The following is a 20364-nucleotide window of genomic DNA, read 5'->3' as shown; positions in this document are numbered from 1 at the left end:
AGGAGACTCCCCACTTCCTCATAAGGAATTGAACGATGGGGTTTTCAGGAAGCCAGGCAACGAGAGAGGTGTCTTACAATGGGCTCCAACCAGTCACAGATTGTATGTTTCAAAAGTTGAGAATGAGATGCTCAAAGTTGGATTGGCTTTTCTGCATTTCCAAAATCTTTTAAATCCTAGCAACAAAATTATCTGATAATTTGAACCCCTGAACACAACCAAAAATTTTCCTTTGATGTCAAATAGAAAAACTTCAAGTCAATTTTGAGATGAGAACAGAACAGAATGAGAAAGAAGGCCTTTGGGCTCAAGTTCACTTGGGTCCCTTGACTGCCCTCACCACTAACACCCGAATGTTTCCATTTCTCATTTAAAGCTCCCCCTGTCTCCTCAGAGACCAAGCTCTCCACATAGAATATGCTGGGGGCTTTCTGAGGGCAATGTTCCTTCTTGATTTCAATTTCCTGCCCCGTAAGTGCCCAGGACCCCACACAGGACTTCTGTTCTCACGCTCCTCCTCTCAATGTACCTGGGTAACTTTCTGTTCCCTTTTGGAAACAGGCTAGGAAGAAATAGAGATACATATACATCTTGCCTGTTGGTTTTGGCCTTTAGGAATATCACTTCACAAGATTTTATTTAGAAAGTTGAATAAGTTCACTTAAATTGGGCAGTTAACAGCAGCTTAGATTACTGCATTTATTCTTGGGACTTACGGGGTTTAGCATTCTTTGAAGCTATTAGGACTTTTTCATGGTAATATTTTAGACATCAGAAGCAAATAAGAAGGGACATTATTTCTGAGCCACGGAGCCTGCCTGGCATTTATAGATAATTTTGTTAGACGAATTTTAAATGAAATGGAATAACGGAATCAAAGGATACCAGAGCCAGAAGGAAGGTTATCCAGTGTAAAGCCATGAATTTTGAGGACAGAAAACAGACCCCCCCAAAAATGAAATGACTTGACCACTTTCATAGAAGTGGCTATTTGTCTTCCACTATTCTTTCTGCCTTTCTCTCTTGATGAGCTGGGCGCGTGGACACCTGAATCAAGCCTAGATGTCTCTGCCTCCCTTGCAGCTAAGGTATGCTCCTGTGTTTCTTTGGTCTACTTAGCCAATGGGGTGCAAACAAAAGGTTGTGTTTGACTGCCCGGAAGAGTCCTTCTCCCCTTCTTCTTTTCTGGTGGCTGAAATAATGACCTGATGGGTGGAGATGCGTTAGGGTTGGACCATGAGAGGGAAGCCGTGTGTTCTCTGGTGTGCTCAACAACAACGCAGCAATAAGACAGAAGGAGCCTGGGTGCCTGAAACTGTGGACCACATGGAGTTCCAGACTTCTAGACTTTTTTTATGTGTGAGAAAAACAGATAAGCCAGTGTTCTTTTGGATTTTTGTATTACTCTCAGCCAAACCTAACCTAAACTGCTACAAAGGTAGTCTAGAAAGATTCTAATTGATGAGCAATGGTATGATAGCAAAGGCCAGGATTGGAAATTGGGCAGGACCTGACTCTTAGCCTCAGAAACCCTGGTGACCCTGTGGTTAACAGCTATGGCTGCTAACCAAAAGGTTGTCAGTTTGAATCCACCAGGCACTCCTTGGAAACCGTATGGGACAGTTCTACTCTGTCCTATAAGATTGCTTTTAGTCTAAGCAAGAAACTGCTGCAAATACTCAAAGTCAGGGGCTCCCAAATGCTGATCCACAAACCAGCTACATCAGAATGACCCTGGCAGAGGCTCCTGTAAATCCAGATTTCGGGGCCCTTTCCTGGAGATTTTGATTTAGTGGGTATTCTATGGGCCCAGGAATTTATATTATTTAAAAAGTTGCCCATGTAATCCTGATATCCAGATATATTTGCAAAGTATCTAAACTAGAACTGTCCTCTGCTGGGGAGTTGAATTCGAACCACCAGAAGAGTTTTGTTCCTTTTTTTCGCCTCTATGAGTAAGAGAAAGAGAGAGTATGCGTGTTCTGAAATCACTCCTTGGGCTGTTCAGATACACCTCTCCTTCTCCCTGCACCCACTGAGAGGTGCACAGTGGTCACATACACGTTACCTTAATTCAGAAAAACCGACAGTGATGTAATTGCATGTGGCTACTGTTTTTTTTGCAGATTACACTTTCCACAAAAAGTTAAGTCACTTCCACTGTGCATTACGACACATTAATGAACCACAAATGCATTTGTGACAAAAAGAAATACCATTAAAGTGCAGAAAGACTGCATGTTTTAGAGATTCCAGGGCCTTGCGCATCAGAGATTGAATTTCTCGGTCCTTGCAGAGATCTAAAAGGTCAGCAGATTTAGTCCAACAGCTGGCAGCCAAAGTGGGCCTAGGAACACCTGGGGCCACCAGCAGGCTTTGCCGGCAGCAAAGGTGACACAGCATGTGAACGCGTCACCAGAAGGCAGAACGTGCGGGGTGAGACATCCGTAACAGCAGTGAACAGGAAGGATTATGCTAAGCAGCATGTCCACACCAATGAAATACTCTTAAAACATCCACCCTTACGTTGACGTATGCGGCCACTTGTGGGCTCAGCTCTTCCGCCTTCTTTGCGGGGAGCTAGAGGAGAAAGGCCTCCACCAGGAGCCAAAACTCACCTGGCTCTTTACAACTCTCAGCAGAAAAAAATCAAAACAGAACCAAAGATTCATTTTATGACAAAATTTATAAATGAATGCCAAGGATACCAAAGACCTAATTCTAACTGGGTCAGTGGCTAACCTAGTCTGAGTCTGGGTAAGTCACCTAACCTTTCTGGTTTTTAATTTTAACTTGTGCAGAGTCAAGGGGTTGAACTTCTAGTTGTACAATTTTATATTATAGCTAATTATATTATACGTACATGGGTAAAGGGAAAGCTCCTATCAATTACATATTTGCTTTTATTTTAAAAAAGATAAAAATCCTAAATCCCAATATAAAGTCATCAGGCAGGTGTGTGTGTGTGTGTGTGTGTGTGTGTGTATGCATACACACACACACACCATCCAGAACTTGAATTTCTGAAAACTGGAAACTCTTAGTTGCCTAATCCCTACAAGCTCTAATGGCTTCCTGTTGTCCCTGCTGAAAGATCCCATTGTGCAAATATTTAGGCTAGGACTTTTAAACATCCGTGAAAGTTTATTTCACTCTCCAAAGTAACCTCATCTTGAGAGCTCAACACATACCGAGTCCAGCCGATTGACATGGGAGCTATGGACTCTCATTAATGGGTGGTCTCTGAGACCTGACGCTAACTGATGGGAACTATGGACTCTCATTAATGGGTGGTCTCTGAGACCTGACGCTAACTGATGGTCTCCTGGATTAGTTTCAGCAGAACTGCAACCAGAAATGAGATGAAATTCTTACTAGTTGTTGTTATTCAAAACTGGTCTAGAATCTTTATGTGACTTTCTCCATTTTAACCTTTCTATTTCTTCACCTGACCACTCCAGCAATAAAATTCTCACTTGCTGAACCTTCCTCATAGCCTTGTTACAATGAGCCCTTGACCCGGAGGCCACAGGCAATGGAAAGAGTTTGAAATAGAAGCAGGAGCTGTCAGAAGTTCAGCACAAGTCAGAGATCACAGAACTCCCTCCAGTGGGTGACATGCCAGTGGAATTTAGTGAAATGGATTAAAAAAAGCTGAACTTACTTCATCGACATGTCCAACAGCTCCATAGATCCTCGCCGTTTGTCCGATGAGGTAGGGGAACCGCTCACCAATCTCTTTCAGCATTGGAAGGAAACTGTTCAAAGCTATAGGTTCGTAGGCTGCTATCTCTACGAGGATGTTTAGGATGACGTCAGTATGGGTTGAATCCTTCAAATGCCCAATTAGGAAAGGAATACACTTCTGAACCATCTACAGAAAGAAAGGAGAGGAGGAAAGAAGAAACAAGGAGAAAATTAATTAAATGTACGGTACTTAATTCCTTATTAAGTCAGGATCGATCCTGAAAGCAAATATTTTTTGCATTAAATCTGAACTTGACACGTTCTGTGATTATTATCCTCACTGGAATACAAGCAGATCTCCCAAATTTGGAATTTAAAATTTACATTAAAATCTGCAGAGGTTTCAGTCTCCTTTTCTTAAAATATTTGTAATCTGTGCCCAGCAGTTGTGGAGTGGAGTCTACAGAGCGCTAGATGCCCCTGGTGGTAGATTACGTCTGACGTGGTACTTCCCCATTAGGAATGATGCAACAATGTAACAACATTTCCTCCAAGCCACTGTGGGAGTTGCAACTTAAAGGACAATGTAAGTATGTAAGATCTCTTCACTGACTTTAATCCAAGCCTTCAAATTGGAAAAAATATGGTTGGGAAATATTTAATAATAAAACTAAGACAGCAGGAAAGAGCTACCACATTTTTCTTCAGTTTTTCATTTGATTACAAAGACATAATAATAACATAAAGAAAATTATTTAAGTAAAATGATTTCCACCATTATCCCACTACCCTAATACGCCTCTCGATTTTTAATGCTTTTATGAATATAGGGATGCAGTAATTCATATTAAAGAAAATATGTTTTTGTGTGTGTGTGTGTGGAATAAAGTCACTATGCTAATACACACAGGCAATGAATTGGTTTATATGCTAAAATATGGCAAATGAAAATAGCAACCTGTGGAAAACTGAACAATGAAAGTAAAAATGATTTGGCCCTTATATTTTCCATATTTCTGTTATTTACTTTGTGTTTTGCTGATTTTCTTTTTTATTTTATCATTATTTTTCTCAGATAGACATTAAATGTAGCTTCCAGTAAAACCTGTAGCTTCCTGAAAACTTGCTTCTCCCACCACCCCCTCTGGCCCTAAATGTCTCCTTTCTCCATAAATGACATCATTATCCCACCTGGTTGCTCAAGCTGGAAATCTGGGAACCACTCTAGAATTCTGTTTCTCCTAAGTGTGCCACAGGAGTCCCTGGGTGTTGCAAAAGGTTAAATGCTCAACTACTAGGCTATCCTTTCGTGTCACTCAGGGACTCCTGTGGGTACTTAGGTGTTGGCATTCAAACCCGCCCAGAGGCACCTTGGAAGAAAGCCCTGGGGATCTGCTTCCAAAAGGTCCACCGAAAAAAAACATCGCCATTGAGTTGAATTTGGACTCATAGTGACCCTACAGGACAGAGCGGAACTGCCCCATAGGGTTTCCAGGGCTGTAAATCTTTATGGAAGCAGACTGCCACATCTTTCTCCCGTGGAGTGGCTGGTGGGTTCGAACTGCCCACCTTTTGGTTAGCAGCCGAACACTTAACCACTGCAACACCCCACCAGGGCTCTTTCCGAAAGGTCACAGCCTTGAAAACTCTGTGGAGCAGTTCTACCCTGCGTGCATGGGGTCACCATGAGTTGGAACCGACTCAACAGCAATATTGTTTGTGTTTGTACCCATAGATCTGTCCACCTCCCTCCATCTCCATCCATTTATCCAATCACCCGCTCACTCCTAAGAATTTATTGAGCACCTCCTATTTGCAAGGTCTTGTTCTAGGTGCTGGAGAAATAAGTGGAAAAATCTGACAGGATTCCTGCTCCCACGGAATAATTTGCTAGCTAATAAAGGAGATATTCACTAAAGCAAATAATTAAACCAGAAATGCCTAATTATAAATTTTAATAAATGCCATGTAGGCAAATACAGGGTTTTGTGAGAGGCTGCCAGGGACGCTAATTTAGGCTGGGGGTCAGAGAAGGCCTCTCTCATTTAAGTTGAGATCAGTGACCCAACCATCCTGCAGTAGGTTATTCCAACAGCCTCCTAACTGGCCTCCCTGCCTTTGGTCTTGCCCATCCAATTCCTTTTCTGCCCTGTGGTCACCATGGTGCCTCTTCCCTGCTTAAAGATCTTCAGTAATTTGCCATTTTTCTCAAGACAGAGGCTTAACATACCTTTTTCTGAGTTGACTCTTTTCTACCTTTTCAAGTACCTCCCCTTATCCACAGTTATGAATTGTGTCCCCCCAAAATGTGTATCAACTTGGCTAAGCCATGATTCCCAGTATTGTGTGGTTGTCCTCCATTTTGTGATCTAATATGATTATCCTGTGTGTTGTAAATCCTAACCTCTATGATGCTAATGAAGCAGGAGTAGAGGAAGTTATGTTAATGAGGCAGGACTCAATCTACAGGATCAGGTTGTATCTTGAGTCAATCTCTTTTGAGATACGAAAGAGAGAAATGAGCAGAGAGAGAGGGGACCTCATACCACCAAGAAAGAAGTGCCGGGAGCAGAGCACGTCCTTTGGACCCAAGGTCCCCGGGTTGAGAAGCTCCTAGACGAGGGGAAGACTAATGACAAGAACCTTACCCCAGAACCGATAGAAAGAGAAAGCCTTGCCCTGGAGTTGGCTCCCTGAATTCGGACTTCTAGCCTCCTAGGCTGTGAGAGAATAAATTTCTGTTTGTTAAAGCCATCCATTGTGGTGTTTCTGTTATAGCAGCACTAGATGACTGAAACACCCACCCACTCCACCCTCCCCATCCAGACCTCATCACCTATCATACTTCCACCATGCTTGATTATTTAAACATTTCCTTGACCTCCTAAGCCTGGGACTTCTCTCACGTGATTCCCTCTGCCTGGAATTCTTGCTTCCCCCTATTTTACTGAACTAAGTCCTTCTCATACTCCAGGCCTCTGATTAACTGTTCTTTCCTCAAAAAGCCTTCCTGGGCTTCCCTCCTCTTCCCTCTCAGTCTAGTCCCCCACTGAAGCTCCCACTTTACCCTAAATGGGAACTAGCAGGTCCCTTCTTACGTTTCCTTGTTACTGCTGGTCTAGATGTCTGACTCATGCTGGAATGAAAGCTCCTCTAGGTTAAGAAATGTCTATCTTGTACTCTATTGTACACCCAATGCCTAGCACAGAGCTTGGCCTGAAGGTGAGTTAATAACTATTTGAGGAATAAACCAAAGGAAGGTAAATCTAAATGATTTTATAGGGTAGCCTTTGAATAAAATACCTCTCTCGCCAAAGCAGAGTCTCTGGCTGGTACAAACAGCTAATCTGCATGGCTGCTAACTGAAAGGTTGGAGGTTGAGTCTACCAGAGGTGCCTCAGAAGAAAGGCTTGGCAATCTACTTCCAAAAAATCTGCCATTGGAAACCCTGTGGAGCAGAGTTCTACTCTGACACACATGGGGCCACCCTGAGTCAGAACAGACTCCACAGCGACTGGTTTGGTTTGGTTTCCACCCCATAGCAGTTAATTATTCATACATAATGTTTAAACATATATACTATTGTGTGTAATGTACAACATAGCTAACAGCAATATAAAGGAAGAAAGTTTTGAGATAATTAAAACTATCCCACATAAAGAGTTGAAATATACATTCCTATCCTGTACTTTTGGAGGAAAGGGCAAGGCTGGCTTCCAGTAAACGGCATATGAGTGAAACCAAAATCAAACCTGTTGCATTGAGTTGATTCCAACTCATAGCGACCCTATAGGACAGAGTAGAACTACCCCACAGGGTTTCCAAGGAGTGCCTGGTGGATTCGAACTGGTGACCTCTTGGTTAGCAGCCAAACTCTTAGCCACTGCGCCACCAGGGTGCCATATAAATGAAGGCTTCTATAAATGCTGCCTGTGCATTATGGAGCAATTGTACGTCTGTCAGAGAAGTCAAGAGAGGTCCCCAGCACGTACGGCAGGCATGTCAGACAGCTGCTCTAGGTCAGGGCAACATGCTTAACCCAAGGCTTTTAGGAATGGAAAACGCTTACACGTATCCCGCCTTATTCTAGAACATTCCATTCCCCAGTCCCCTTCGTGTTCTATTCCTGTAACATCAAGGTCTGGTTCGTGGTTTATGGCCAGAATCCCAATGCCATGGCTTTCCAGGGTCTTCATTGATGGGTGAATCCACTACTTCTTCCCCTGGGGAACCCTCTCATAATGCTACATGGGACCCACCACCCACAGTGGCTTCAACATACAGAGAACTCTCACACATTCAAAACCAATCTCAAATATGTCCCCTGCTGAGGAGTCAGCCCTCTGGCCCACCCTAACATATGCAGGGCCTGGGGCTATGCCCCCCCACCACGCATCTAAATCCTTAGCAGCTACATGAAACCTTTCATCCTCCTTCCTGACAAACGTACCTTTACGACCATCTGGAGGCCTGATTTGAATTTAGGATTGTTGGCTTCTTTAGAGGGGTGAGGTGGCCCCCAGCCCTTGTTCCCCGCCCCTCCCTTCTCCTCCTGGCTTTGCCTCGCAAGGAGTCTCATGTGAGGCCGCCACTCAGGGCTATGGGGTCACACTGTTGGCATGGCCTGTTCCAGTGACCAGGCCTGCACAAGTTTTGCAAGCAAGCTCAAGGTACTTAGGTGGGGAATTCCAAAGTCCCTGTTACCTGGGCTGTGGTTTAATAAGCAAGGTGGTTGGGAACAGGGTGGAAGCACAGCTAAAGGAGAGCCAGACCAGGACTCTCTAAAGCAAGGAACCTAGGGGGACTAGGGGAACCAAAGGGAACTAAGGTGGACCCTGGCTCTTCTGGCCCTTCTTGAGCAGAATCAATCACTTTTTGAAAACCCTGGTGGCATAGTGGTTAACAACTACGGCTGCTAACCAAAAGGCCAGCTGTTCCAATTTCCCAGGCACTCCTTGGAAACACTATGGGACAGTTCTACTCTGTTCTATAGGGTCGTTATAAGTCAGAATCGACTCGACAGCATCAGGTTTGGTTTTTTGGTTTATAGGAGTCTATTCATCAGTTTAGCATTTTAGGTTGAACTGAAGCTGTGTGGGTCTGCTTTATCTCCCAGGCCTTGGGCGCCTGGAGAGAAGGGGCATCTGAAAACACATCGTAACTTAATTGGCAGAAAATGACATTTAAATTCTTACGCAAAGAATAAAAGGTAGAGCTATTGTGTGTGTGTGTGCGCACGTGCCAGACAGAGAGTGAGAGTGCATTTGCGTGTGTTCCTCTTAATTAGTCTCCGGGCCCAATTCTCTCTCTCAGTTAATTAGGCTACAGTAAGAATCTCGGTTAATCTTCAGAAACCTACAGAGTAACTACTCTTTTCCTTTACCACTACCCGACTCCCACCATGCTGAAAAGGTGTGATAGAGTCTGAAAACCATGGCTCCGCTCCAAAGATGTTGTGCAACCGTCGATGGATGCCATCACCTCTTCTCCTTAATGTCCTGAAAACGGCTTTTATTTTAAATAAATACCCACACTGAGCTCTGCCTCTTGTTGGCCTGGTGGTGCTGTGTTAGGTGCTATAGAGTTAGCTATGTGGATAGGAATGCCCTACACTGCTGAGAGAAAATCCTGAAGAACGACTCTCTCCTCCAGGGAGCAGACCACAAAAGCAACACCTCTGGGTCTGGACGTAAATCCATACAGGGCTGAACTTGCCGCTTTCTGCCACTCATCCCCCATGCTTGGGGCTAGAAGCCCACCTCCTGGGGATAATAACCGATGTGCTCATGCCTGTTACTAAGTTCTATTCCTCCCACTGGCTAGACTCGAGCATGGCCCTGGGAGGTGAGCCTATATACTGGATTCCCGTAAGGGCTGCTAATGGGAACAGTCACCACCCATCACGATCATAGGAGGCGAGCAGAGGGGCAGCTTTAGCATGAAGGAAAGCGAGGATAGAACAAAGGGTTGGGCAGTTCCTTTCTCAAGACTTCTTCCACCTTTCTAGTTAGGATCCTGGCATGGGCGGGGTCCATTCCCACTACTATGGGTGCTTGCTAACCCTTTGCCTCTTCATTCTGGCATCCACATGGCATCCCCACAATACCTACGGGAATCTGCTTTTACCTTCTCTTCCTCATTCTGCTCAAGTCTCCTCCTTCTCTATTTTCTGACCCACCCTTCTGACTGCCATCTCCCATCTGCTCTACTCTGTCCTCTGGAAATCCCATGTGCTTAACACACCACAGCCTTACAGCCTCAATGTGTTGGTGTACTGAAGTCAAAAGGAGCCCTGGTGGTGAAGTGGTTAAGAGCTCAGGCTGCTAACCCAATGGCCAGTAGTTCAAATCCACCAGCTGCTGCTTGGAAACCCTTTGGGACAGTTCTACCGTATCCTAAAGAGTGGCTATGAGTCGGAATTGATGGCAACGAGGGTTTTTTTTTTTTTTTTTTTTTTTGAGGTCAAAAGACCTCATTGATGGGATTAGACTAGGTTTACACAGCAACCTGGCCTTACTGGTAAGGCTTTGGGCAGTGACCTCTAGCATCAGTTCCAGATTTTCTGTATACAGCAGGCGTAGGGAGGACAAGATGACTGAAGCGGCTGGCATTGTTGTTAACTGCCACCGAGTCAACTTCCAACTCGTGTTGACCCCACGCACAACTGGATTGGACCGTTGTGATCTGGACAGTTTTCACGGCTGATATTTTTGGAAGTAGATATCCAGGTCTTTCTTCCTGGACTGTCTTATCTGGAAGCTCCACTGAAGCCTGTTCAGCATAAGAGCAACATGCAAGCCTCCACTGCCCATACAAAAATGGCAAGTGCTGATGAAGATGAGGGGGCACACAGAGCCACTTCATCAATTTACTCGTTGGTAGGACCATTGTTCTCCACCTCTCCAACTTCAGCTTTTCCATTTATAAAATGAAAAGGCTGCTGTAGAGCTAAAATGACCTAGTGTATGCAAAACACCTTGCACAATGCATGGGACATGGTAGAGTGTGGCAACCATTAGTGCCCTTTGTCCATCCTCCCCTGCCCACTGTCACCAGCACAGAAGACTACCCCTTGTAGCCTTCACAAGTAGGGGCTGCTCAGTTACTTTCCCAGGTCAGGAGAGGAAGGAGATAGGAGCCAGGGTGTCTGGCTTCAAAGTCCTGGATCCATCACTTACCACTTACTACCTATGTGATGGTGGAAAAGGCAACTAACTTCTCAGGAAATTAATTTTATCTTTTCTAAAATAGAGAGCAAAAAAAAAAAAAAGTAAATAATAACACACCCTAAAGTGATTGGTAGGATTAAATGAGATCGTGGATATAAAAAAGTCCATTGTGAATGATACCGTCCCACGCAAACTTAGTCATGAATACAAACTCATCCATGTAAGAAAAATCATTAACTGACTTCTGGAATGAGATCAAGCAGTCCTATCGTAGCGCAGATGGAGACAGACTAGCAGAGACAAGTTCGCTACAATGTGATACTCGCTGTGGCGGAGATGGACAGGTGGGGGAGTCAGAGAAGACGGTGCAGTGGTTAAGCACTCAGGCTGTTTACCAAAAGATTGGCAGTTCAAATCTACCAGCTGGTCCTTGGAGATCCTATGGGGCAGTTCTACTCTGTCCTATAGAGTTGGCCAGAGTCAGAACTGACTTGATGGCGATGGATTTTGGTTTGGTATAAAAGGTCAGAAATACTAGTCCAGAAATGGTGGTAGTGGTGAGGGAAGAACATTCCAGGCAGAGAACATGGTGGATACATAAAGCCTCCATGCTTGGAGAGACAGCACCCATCTGAAGGCCCTTGGGACTGTAATTATTCAAGGTGTTGGAGCTAAAGGGGCTGCAGAGGACAGGAAGTGAGCAGGGGCCTGGCTTGAATGGCCTCACAACCCCTGCCCTGAGTCTCCAGCCAGGCATTGAAGGGCTATACCCAGGGGTCTGGCAGGGTGTCTTTGAATGCCACATGTGTTGCCACCCTACTCTTGAAATCCACTGTGACCCCGAGTCCTTTCCCCCTCCCATTCCTCTAAATAAAGCCCCCTCCTGACTCCACTTACCTTCAAGCCTGCCTCCACCCCATGGGAAATAAGTATAATATACTATTCCCAGATCCCCCATGAACTTCTACTGTACCTGCCTTTCCCAAAGCTGTCGGTTTTGTCATTGCTCTCAGACTGCAGACAAAATGGCACGCCGGCTGCCTCCTTTATAAAACCATATTTGGCCTTTTCATCTTCTCCCTGTTTCCCATAGTACCAGGTCCTCAGTCTCCATCTGAGGTAGGCTGAATGATGTCCCCCAAAAACATCCATGTCCAAATCCTGGAGCCTGTGAATGCATTACCTTACGTGGCAAAAAGGACTCTGTGGATGTGATTAAGCCAGGGATCTTGAGATGGAAAGATCACCCTGGGTGATCTGATTGGCCCCGATGTAATCACAAGAGTCCTTATGCCAGGGAAGCAGAAGGGTCAAAGTCAGAGAAGGAGATATGACCATGAGAGCAGAAGTAGAGTGGTGCGGGGTCACAAGCCAAGGAATGCAGCCAACCTCTAGAGGCTGGAAAAGGAAGAAAAGAGTCTCTAAATTATCCTCTAGAGCCTCCCCCAAGGAACACAGTTCTGCTGACCCATTAAGAACCCTCTGCTCCTCAAGGTGTTTGCAGTCCATTGGAAGAGACAGACATGCAAAAATAATGACAATAAAGTGTTCTAAGGGCAAAATAAAGATGCTCATCAGGTAGCACAGAGGTCCCCAGTCCTCCACCCAACCCCTAGACTTGCCACTCAAAGTGTGGTCTCTGGACCAGCAGTATCAGCATCACCTGGGAGCTTATGCAAAAGGCAGGATCTCAGGCTCCATCCCAGACCTACTGGGCAGGTACCACCGGGGTGGGCTGAGCTACCTGTGTTTTAAGAAATGCTCCAGGTGATTCTGATGCTCATCAAAGTTTGATCCTCAGTGCTCCAGGTAACTCTTATGTTTCCTCTCTACTTACTCCTTTTCTGCATCATATTTATACCTGGAATATCCTTTACTGTCCCAGCTATGCCTGTCACCAAATCACTGATGATGCTGAGATCCATCTCTCAAGCCCTGATCCCTCCTGAGCTCCTGATTTTCAATGATTCACACAAATCTAAGTCCCACCACAAACTCATCAACTGCCCCATTAAACTTACTCCTTCCGTGTTCTCTGCAATGAGTTCAACTCTCCATCCTCACTGTTATCTTTCTATCAAGCAGAAACCTCAGCATTCAGTTCTCTCTAACTCCTTTTCTTTCTCTGTCCCCTTCCTACCCCCATCTCTACCACATTTAATCAGTCATCAAGCTCATTTTATTTTACCTTAGAAACACCACTCAAATTGCTCTGGTTTCAACTCTTATCAAAGTTTTCCCTTCTAACTGCCCACTCCTCATCCCAGCTTCTCCCTCATCCTAATTTCTCACACTTCTGGCTATTTGTTAGCCGGGTTCTTTTTAAAATGTCATGCCCTATTTAAAATCCTTTGAGTACAGCTACACAAAGATAGGCTTGAAGTCTCTCCATAAAATCCAAAATCCCTTAGTATAATATCAACCTCCCTTCATGATCTGACACCAAGCAGTCTTCCTGACTTCATCCCCTGAAGACTTCCTGTGAAACCTGTGGTCCAGCGTCCAGGGCTCCCACTTCTTGAAGGGCCCTTTGCCCCTCTGCTCCACCTGGCACAATGCTTCTCATTCTTCAGGCCTGGCCCTTTGTGGGTCTTCATGGCACTTATTTCCCTTTGGGGCACAATTCATTACTTCTCCCTCTCTATTCATACATTTACAGAGCACTTATACAAAAAACCAAACCAAACCCACTGCCGTTGAGTCGATTCCAACTCATAGCAACCCTATAGGACAGAGTAGAAGTGTCCCATAGAGTTTCCAAGGAGTGCCTGGCGGATTCGAACTGCCGACCTTTGGGTTAGCAGCAGTAGCTCTTAACTACTATTCCACCAGAGCACGTTTAGCCCTATTTAATTCAGTTTGGGTCTATGAATGTTTATTGAGCTCCATCAGATACAATGCTAAGGACTGGGGTACGGAGGAAAAGAGGAAATCATTCCTTCCAGCAAGGAGTTTACAGTTTATTGTGACTAATTATACATACAACCACTAGGCTGCCTTTCTTTGAACAAACAGAATGCTGGAAACAGTTGTTCATCTTAGTGTTGGTTTTTCAAGCGGTGGAAATGGAGCATTGGTGCAACCATAATTGATACGACTTCAGGTTGAACATTAATCTCTGTTGTGCACCTGTGCTGGTTGCCTCTAGGATCCATTTCCTCCCTCCCCCTTGCCAGAAGCCTCTCGTTCCTGTCTGGGTATCTTTGTGGTTCTGGAGAAGCTCCAGGGGTAGGGCATGTGTTCCCATCAGTGAGAATACCAGGACCTATGCCTGGATGTTGGTGGATGGAGATAGGAGAGGCATCGCTCCCACAGAGCTCCTATCATCTCTCTGGACGGGGAGAAAGCCTATAGAAAATGGAAGTCAAAACCTGGAAACCAAGTCTGAGAGGGGGATACACAGAAACCGTTCCGTTCCCATGATCTGAGCCCTTGAATCAAGCCTCCTCTGAAGGTTTTTCCATCACTTGAGTCAATCCATTCCTTTTATTATTTAAACTAATGTGGATTGGGTGTTCCGTAACTGATAATCACCAGCATCCTAACTGTTACACCCTATTGAATCCAAAGAACAAAAGCTGATATACTGTGTAGAAAATGGGCCTTTGCCCTCACTGTCGGCTAATTTCCCTCTAAATCAGGTGATGCTCTGGTCTTTCCCTTGGCCCTACCAGAGAAACCACAGACTCCAAGGGCTACGTGGCCGCACTAAACTTTCATTAAAGCTAACCTGCAGTAACCACGGACTTGCACATTTGTCATGTTTTATTACTGTACCCAACTTCTGCCCGTCACCTCCTCGCTTTTATGATTCTAGAAAAAGTAGATGAGTGCTTTGACTTACAGACGGATGTGTATAAACACCTGACAGAGGAAACCCTAAGCACACATATGCGCTTCACATACCCCAAAACACGCCTGGCTGTGTGGCCCATCCCATACAGTGGACTGTTTACCTCTGGTGGTTTTCTTTTTGCTGCTACATGCAAAAGCTGCAGAAGGTGGTACTGCTCCGGCTGTTCCAGCCGAGACATCAGGGCTAGGAGCTCCGTCAGGTGTGTGTTAATGGTCTGAGGCTGCTTTTCATACACCGCAGGTAGCACTCGCAGCAACATCGAGTTCCCTGGCGAGGGAACAATAAGGGATGATGACTTTGTCAGCCCATGACCAACAGAAATAACATTGTTTTCAACATAACAACGTTGGCACTTACTCACACATCAAATAACACAGACCCAGGGCCAAATCTTCTGCTAAATAGAACATAGCGCCTTATTCTGAACAATCACCAAAACGTGATTTAAACTGATTCTGGGAAAAGGAATATTTCTGATCAGCTTGGCACAATAACCTAACTAACAGAAGTTTTCCTGAGTAAGCCACCGTGGGGAAAGAGCACAGTCTGACAGTAATCTGGCCACACCCTTGACAGGGAAGCTGTTCCAATAAAGAATTACTGGGGAGAATCAGCATTTGGATGCTGCTCAAATAAGAACGAATGCCCTAAACATGAATCAGAATGAAACTGAGCAAAAAATGCGGAGGAATTTACTCACATTCCTGACAGATACAGAGGCATGATCTTGACAACGAACATGTGGAAACCAGGCCTTATTTTTATGAATTGTTAAAAAAAAAAAAAAGTAGTAATGCAAATTTAAATGCACAATTTCTGCACTATTTCAAGGGAAGTTTAGACTATTTGTCACTCACGATTTGCCTCAGAGACGTGTACAGATAACTGGATTTAAGAGAGCAAAACCTCGAGAGAAAATATTACATAAACTACATGGGCTTATCATGCAAAGAACATCTGGGAAACATCTGCTTATCACTTCATGGTATGGATTTTTTCTCAAAATCCTCTCAAGTACTTACATGTCTCAGAGGAATTGGTTTCTAGGGATTTCTTGAACAAGAGTTTTCTTGCTTCTATTTACATTTGGCTTTGTGTACAGAAGAAATACACAGAAAGAATCAAAAAATGCAGGGATTACACATATGTAGACCTTCATTATGGGGCCCTGGTGGCAGTGGTTAAGAGCTTAGCTGCTAAACAGAAAGTCAGCAGTTCAAATTCACCAGCTGCTCCTTGAAAACCCTATGGAACAGTTAGTTCTGTTCTGTCCGATAGTGTGGCTACCAGTCGGAAACGACTTACCAGCAATGGGTTTGGGTTTTTTTTTGTTGTTGTTGTTTAGATCTTCATTAAGCGATGCGAACATGCCCATATATAAAGGATACTTAGCTACAAGCATTAAAAAAAAAAAAAAAAACCAATATTTCCAGAATACCAATATCTAAATTTAATAAGATTGATTCTGGATCAAATTGAATGTATTTAGATCATGATAAACAATGGAATTTCTTTTTCCACCTGTAGCTCACAGAATTAGTCTCAACAAGATTTTAGTTATTTATATATTGAAAATATTCAAGCTTAAAAAAAGATATATATATATATATATATAACATATATATGGGGCTCTGGTGGCACGGTGGTTAAAAGCTTGGCTGCTAACCAAAAGGTCAGGAATTCCGATCCACCAACCACTCCTCGGGAACCCTATGGGGCAGTTCTACCTTGTCCTATAGGGTCACTATGACTCAACAGCAGCAGGTTTCATTTGGTTGGTTATTTATAGCATATCTATCTGTCTGTCCATTGTAAAAATCTTGTTTCATTTGTTTCTGTTTATTTTTTTACTAAGAGCTTCTTAAGGGATCAGGAATTTCGACTGTAACATTCAATCTCAACAGAACACGTTAGTTCGTAGAGCTTAGTTATATGGACACACTGACCCATGCCTGAAAGCATCACATTAAATGAGACTGTAGTTGGAATCTAAGACACGAAACTGCCTTTGGCTTTTGGGTACAACATTCACTAACGGTCATGGGGGCCTTTAGGGAGTTAAAAACCCAGATTAGTCATTTTCAGATGACTTAAGTTAGATCAACTATCACGAGAAATGCACAGGAACTTTTTTTAAAATTAGAAACCGATGAAGACACTTTGGTGTAGAAATCCCATAAATTCCATTCATAAACTCATATGTTCTTTTTAATTATGAAATATTTCAAGCCATATTTCAAGTGTAGACAATAACATAAGGAACACACGTGAGTCAATCAACCAGCTTTGCCACAATTTAACGTTGTGCCAAAATTCCTTCCCTTCCCATTCGTTTCTTTTTCTCCCTAGAGGCAACCACCTTCCTCAAGTTAGTGTTTATCAACTTTTTAATTTTTTTTTTACGTTTTAATTGTGTGCATAAACTTTATAGCAATAGTATATACTGTAAGTATCTCTTTGCAACATATTTCTTCCACTGAATATCATGTTGAAGATTTTTCTCCAAGAATCTCTCTGTCATTTGTTGCCAGAGCTGTATGGCATTCCATTACACAACATATTCATACATGCTATGGTTGAAAAACCTTGAGATTGTCCCTCCCACACACCCCTGGGCATGTATTTACAAATAGTGCAACCCCGTACCTGTCTCTTTGCGTATGAGTGGGAGATATTCTCTAGGACAGTGCTTCTGAGCTTAATGTGCAGAGATATCACTTGGGCATCTTGTTAAAAAGGAGTCCTGGTGGCCCAGTGGTTAAGAGCTTGGTGCTAACCAAAAGTTCACTGGTTTGAACCCATCAGAGGCTCTGCAGGAGAAGATGTGGCAGTCTGCTTCCTCAAGGATTTACAGCCTTGGAAACCCTACGGGGCAGTTCTGCTTTGTCTTATAGGGTGGCTGTGAGTTGGCATGGACTCGATGGCAGCAGGGATCTTGTGAAAATACCGATGCTGGTTCAGGAGGTTGGGGTGGGGCCCGAGAGTCAGGATTTCTAACAAGCTCCCAGGTGATGCCAGTGCTGAGAGTTCCTGGAACACAACTGAGGAGCAAAGTGGTGGGTGTGTTCCTGGGAGGCAAGCTGCTAGAAGTTGAAAAACTGTTTTGCAAAGTGATTGGATTAGCTTTCTATAGCTGCCATGACAAATTACCGCAAATTTAGTGGTTTAGAAGAACACAAACGTATTATCTTACAGTTCCGTAACTCAGAAGTCTGACTGGTCTTCAGAGGTGGGGGGGTGGGCATCGGGGAGGGCACCAGCCCCCAGGCGCAAGTCCCCGGGGCGCCACACGACTTGTGGCGTCACATTCTGAGGCACCAATATGTGAAGGCCTGGCGGAGCCCTGGTGGCACAGTGGTTAAGAGCTCGGCTGCTAACCTAAAGGTTGGCAGTTCAAATCCACCAGCCACTCCGTGGAAACCCTGCGGGGCAGTTCTACTCTGTCCTATAGGATCGTTGAGGGTTGGAATCCACTCCATGGCAATGGGTTTGGTTTTTTTTGGTTGACCGAGGCAGCCAGACAAGGCGGGGGGGGGGGTGGGTAGCATTTCTGGTGATTACTCCCTGCTATCCAGGTCTATTCATCTTGAGATTGCGGGGAGGGGCACAATCTAGGGATTGCCCTAGGCTAGAGCCAAATTACCCAATAAGCAGGTATACACGGGTTTTCCTGCACATATTTACTAGTCTGTAGTGAACAACTTCACATCTTTGATGTGAAGAAACCCATGTGAAATTGTTCACTACAGATTGGTAAGTAAACACAAGTAAGCCCCTGCACACCAGGTCCTGGGTGCTCAAACTGGGGGTGTGGAGTCGGGTATGCAATTTCGAGATTGCCCCTAGGTGCCTGTAACCTTGCGAGGCCTCTGCAAGTCTCCCTGGGCTAAAATCAAGGCCGAGTTTCTTCCTGGAGGCTCTGAGAGAGAATGCGTTTCCTTGACTGTTCCAGCTTCTCAAGGCCACCTTGAGCCCCTGGATGGTACAAACGGTTCACGTGCTGGGCTGCGAATGGAAAGGTTGGGGTTTGTGTCCACCCAGAGGTGCCTTAGAAGAAAGGTCTGACCATCTATTTCAGAAAAATCGGCCACTGAAAACGCAATGGAGCACGGTTCTATGCTGACAACTGGTTTAGAGACCACCGGCATTCCTTGGCTCAGGGACCCTTTCTCCATCTTCAAAGCAAGCAATATAGCATCTCTCTGACTCGGCTTCCACTGTCTCATTTCTCTCTCTCTTTCTGCCTCCTTTTCCACTTTTAAGGACTCTTGCGATCACACTGGACCCACCTCAATAATGTAGGATGACCTCACTGTTTACTGTTGTTGTTTTTGTTAGGTGGCCTCGAGTTGATTTAAACTCAGGGTGACCCTATGTGACAAAGTAGAGCTGTCCCATAGGATTTTCTAGGCTGTTCAAGCCACCAATCTTTCACTTATTGGTCAAGTGCTTCACTGTTGCACCACCAGGGCTCCTCCTATTTTATACAGCAACCTTAATTCCATCTGTGATCTTAACTCCTCTTTGTTATATAAGATAACACCTTCCCAGGTTTGGGGATTAGGATGCGGACATCTTTGTTGTTGTCAGGTGCTGTCAAGTCGGTCCGGGACTCATGGCGACCCTGTGTACAACAGAACAAAACACTACCCGGTCCTGTGCCATCCTCACAATCGTTGTTATGTTTGAGTATATTGCTGCAGCCACTGTGTCAATGCATCTTGTTGAGGGTCTTCCTCTTTTTCACTGACCCTCTGTTTTACCAAGCATTATGTCCTTTTCCAGGGACTGGTCCCTCCTGATGACATGACCAAAGTCCATAAGACAAAGTCTCACCACCCTCTCTTCTAAGATTCATTCTGGCTGTACTTCTTTCAAGGCAGCTTTGTTTGTTCTTCTGGTACTACATGGTATATTCAATATTCTTCGCCAACACCGTAATTCAAAGACATCAATTCTTTTTTGTTCTTCCTTATTTATTGTCCAGCTTTTGCACACATATGAGGCCACTGAAAAGACCATGGCTTGGGTCAGGCGCACTTTAGTTCTCAAAGTGACATGTTTGCTTTTTAACACTTTAAAGAGGTCTTTTGCAGGGGATTTGCCCAATGCAATATGTCGTTTGATTTCTTGACTGCTGCTTCTATGGCTGTTGATTGTGGATCCAGTAAAACGATATCTTCAGGGGTCTGTTAGTCTGCCTAGCACCATGGTTATCACAATTCACCCTCTCACCAGCTTGGTGTTTCTGTTGCTCCACACCCTTGCCAACATTTGCTCTTGACATTAATTTTTGTCTGATAGGGTGTGAGATGGCACCTCATCTTTTTTGTTTTAATTTCTGTATCCTTAATTACTTGCAAGATTGAACACCTTTGTAAAATGTTTATAGACCATTTTCTTTCCTATGATTTGGCCATTCATAACTTTGTATATTTTCTCTTGGGATGTTTGCTTTTCTCTTATTGATTTGTAGTTCTTTATTTATTCTGGAGACTCTTTTTTGTTGTTGTTAGTTGATTTGTTTTAAAGTTGCAAACTTAATGTTTTTTCAACTTTTTAATTTATGATTAAGACTTTTTCTTTTGCTATTAGAGAAATCTTTCTCTACCCTGAGTTCATAAGCATATCGTCCTATATTTTCTCTAAAAG

General features: G+C 44.2%; 1 protein-coding gene across 12 annotated transcripts in view; it reads right to left on the bottom strand.

The window, feature by feature from the left end:
- VEPH1 (ventricular zone expressed PH domain containing 1) overlaps positions 1-20364 on the bottom strand; it is a 275970-nt gene that overhangs the window by 168770 nt on the left and 86836 nt on the right. For 11 of the 12 annotated variants that reach the window (XM_049867685.1, XM_049867684.1, XM_049867686.1 and 8 more), the window contains exons 5-6: positions 14813-14979; positions 3665-3874 (exon numbers count right to left, since the gene is read on the bottom strand). In XM_049867685.1, coding sequence (XP_049723642.1) covers positions 3665-3874; positions 14813-14979 — 377 coding nt within the window. Of the gene's footprint in view, positions 1-2750; positions 3251-3304; positions 3875-14812; positions 14980-20364 lie in introns of those variants that run through there. The other variant, XR_007515122.1, reaches the window with a different exon arrangement.

This window comes from Elephas maximus, chromosome 23 (assembly GCF_024166365.1).
Source record: "Elephas maximus indicus isolate mEleMax1 chromosome 23, mEleMax1 primary haplotype, whole genome shotgun sequence".
Lineage (NCBI taxonomy): Eukaryota > Metazoa > Chordata > Mammalia > Proboscidea > Elephantidae > Elephas > Elephas maximus.
Note: the sequence above shows the minus strand (reverse complement) of the source record. Positions and strands in the feature narration are given on the sequence as shown.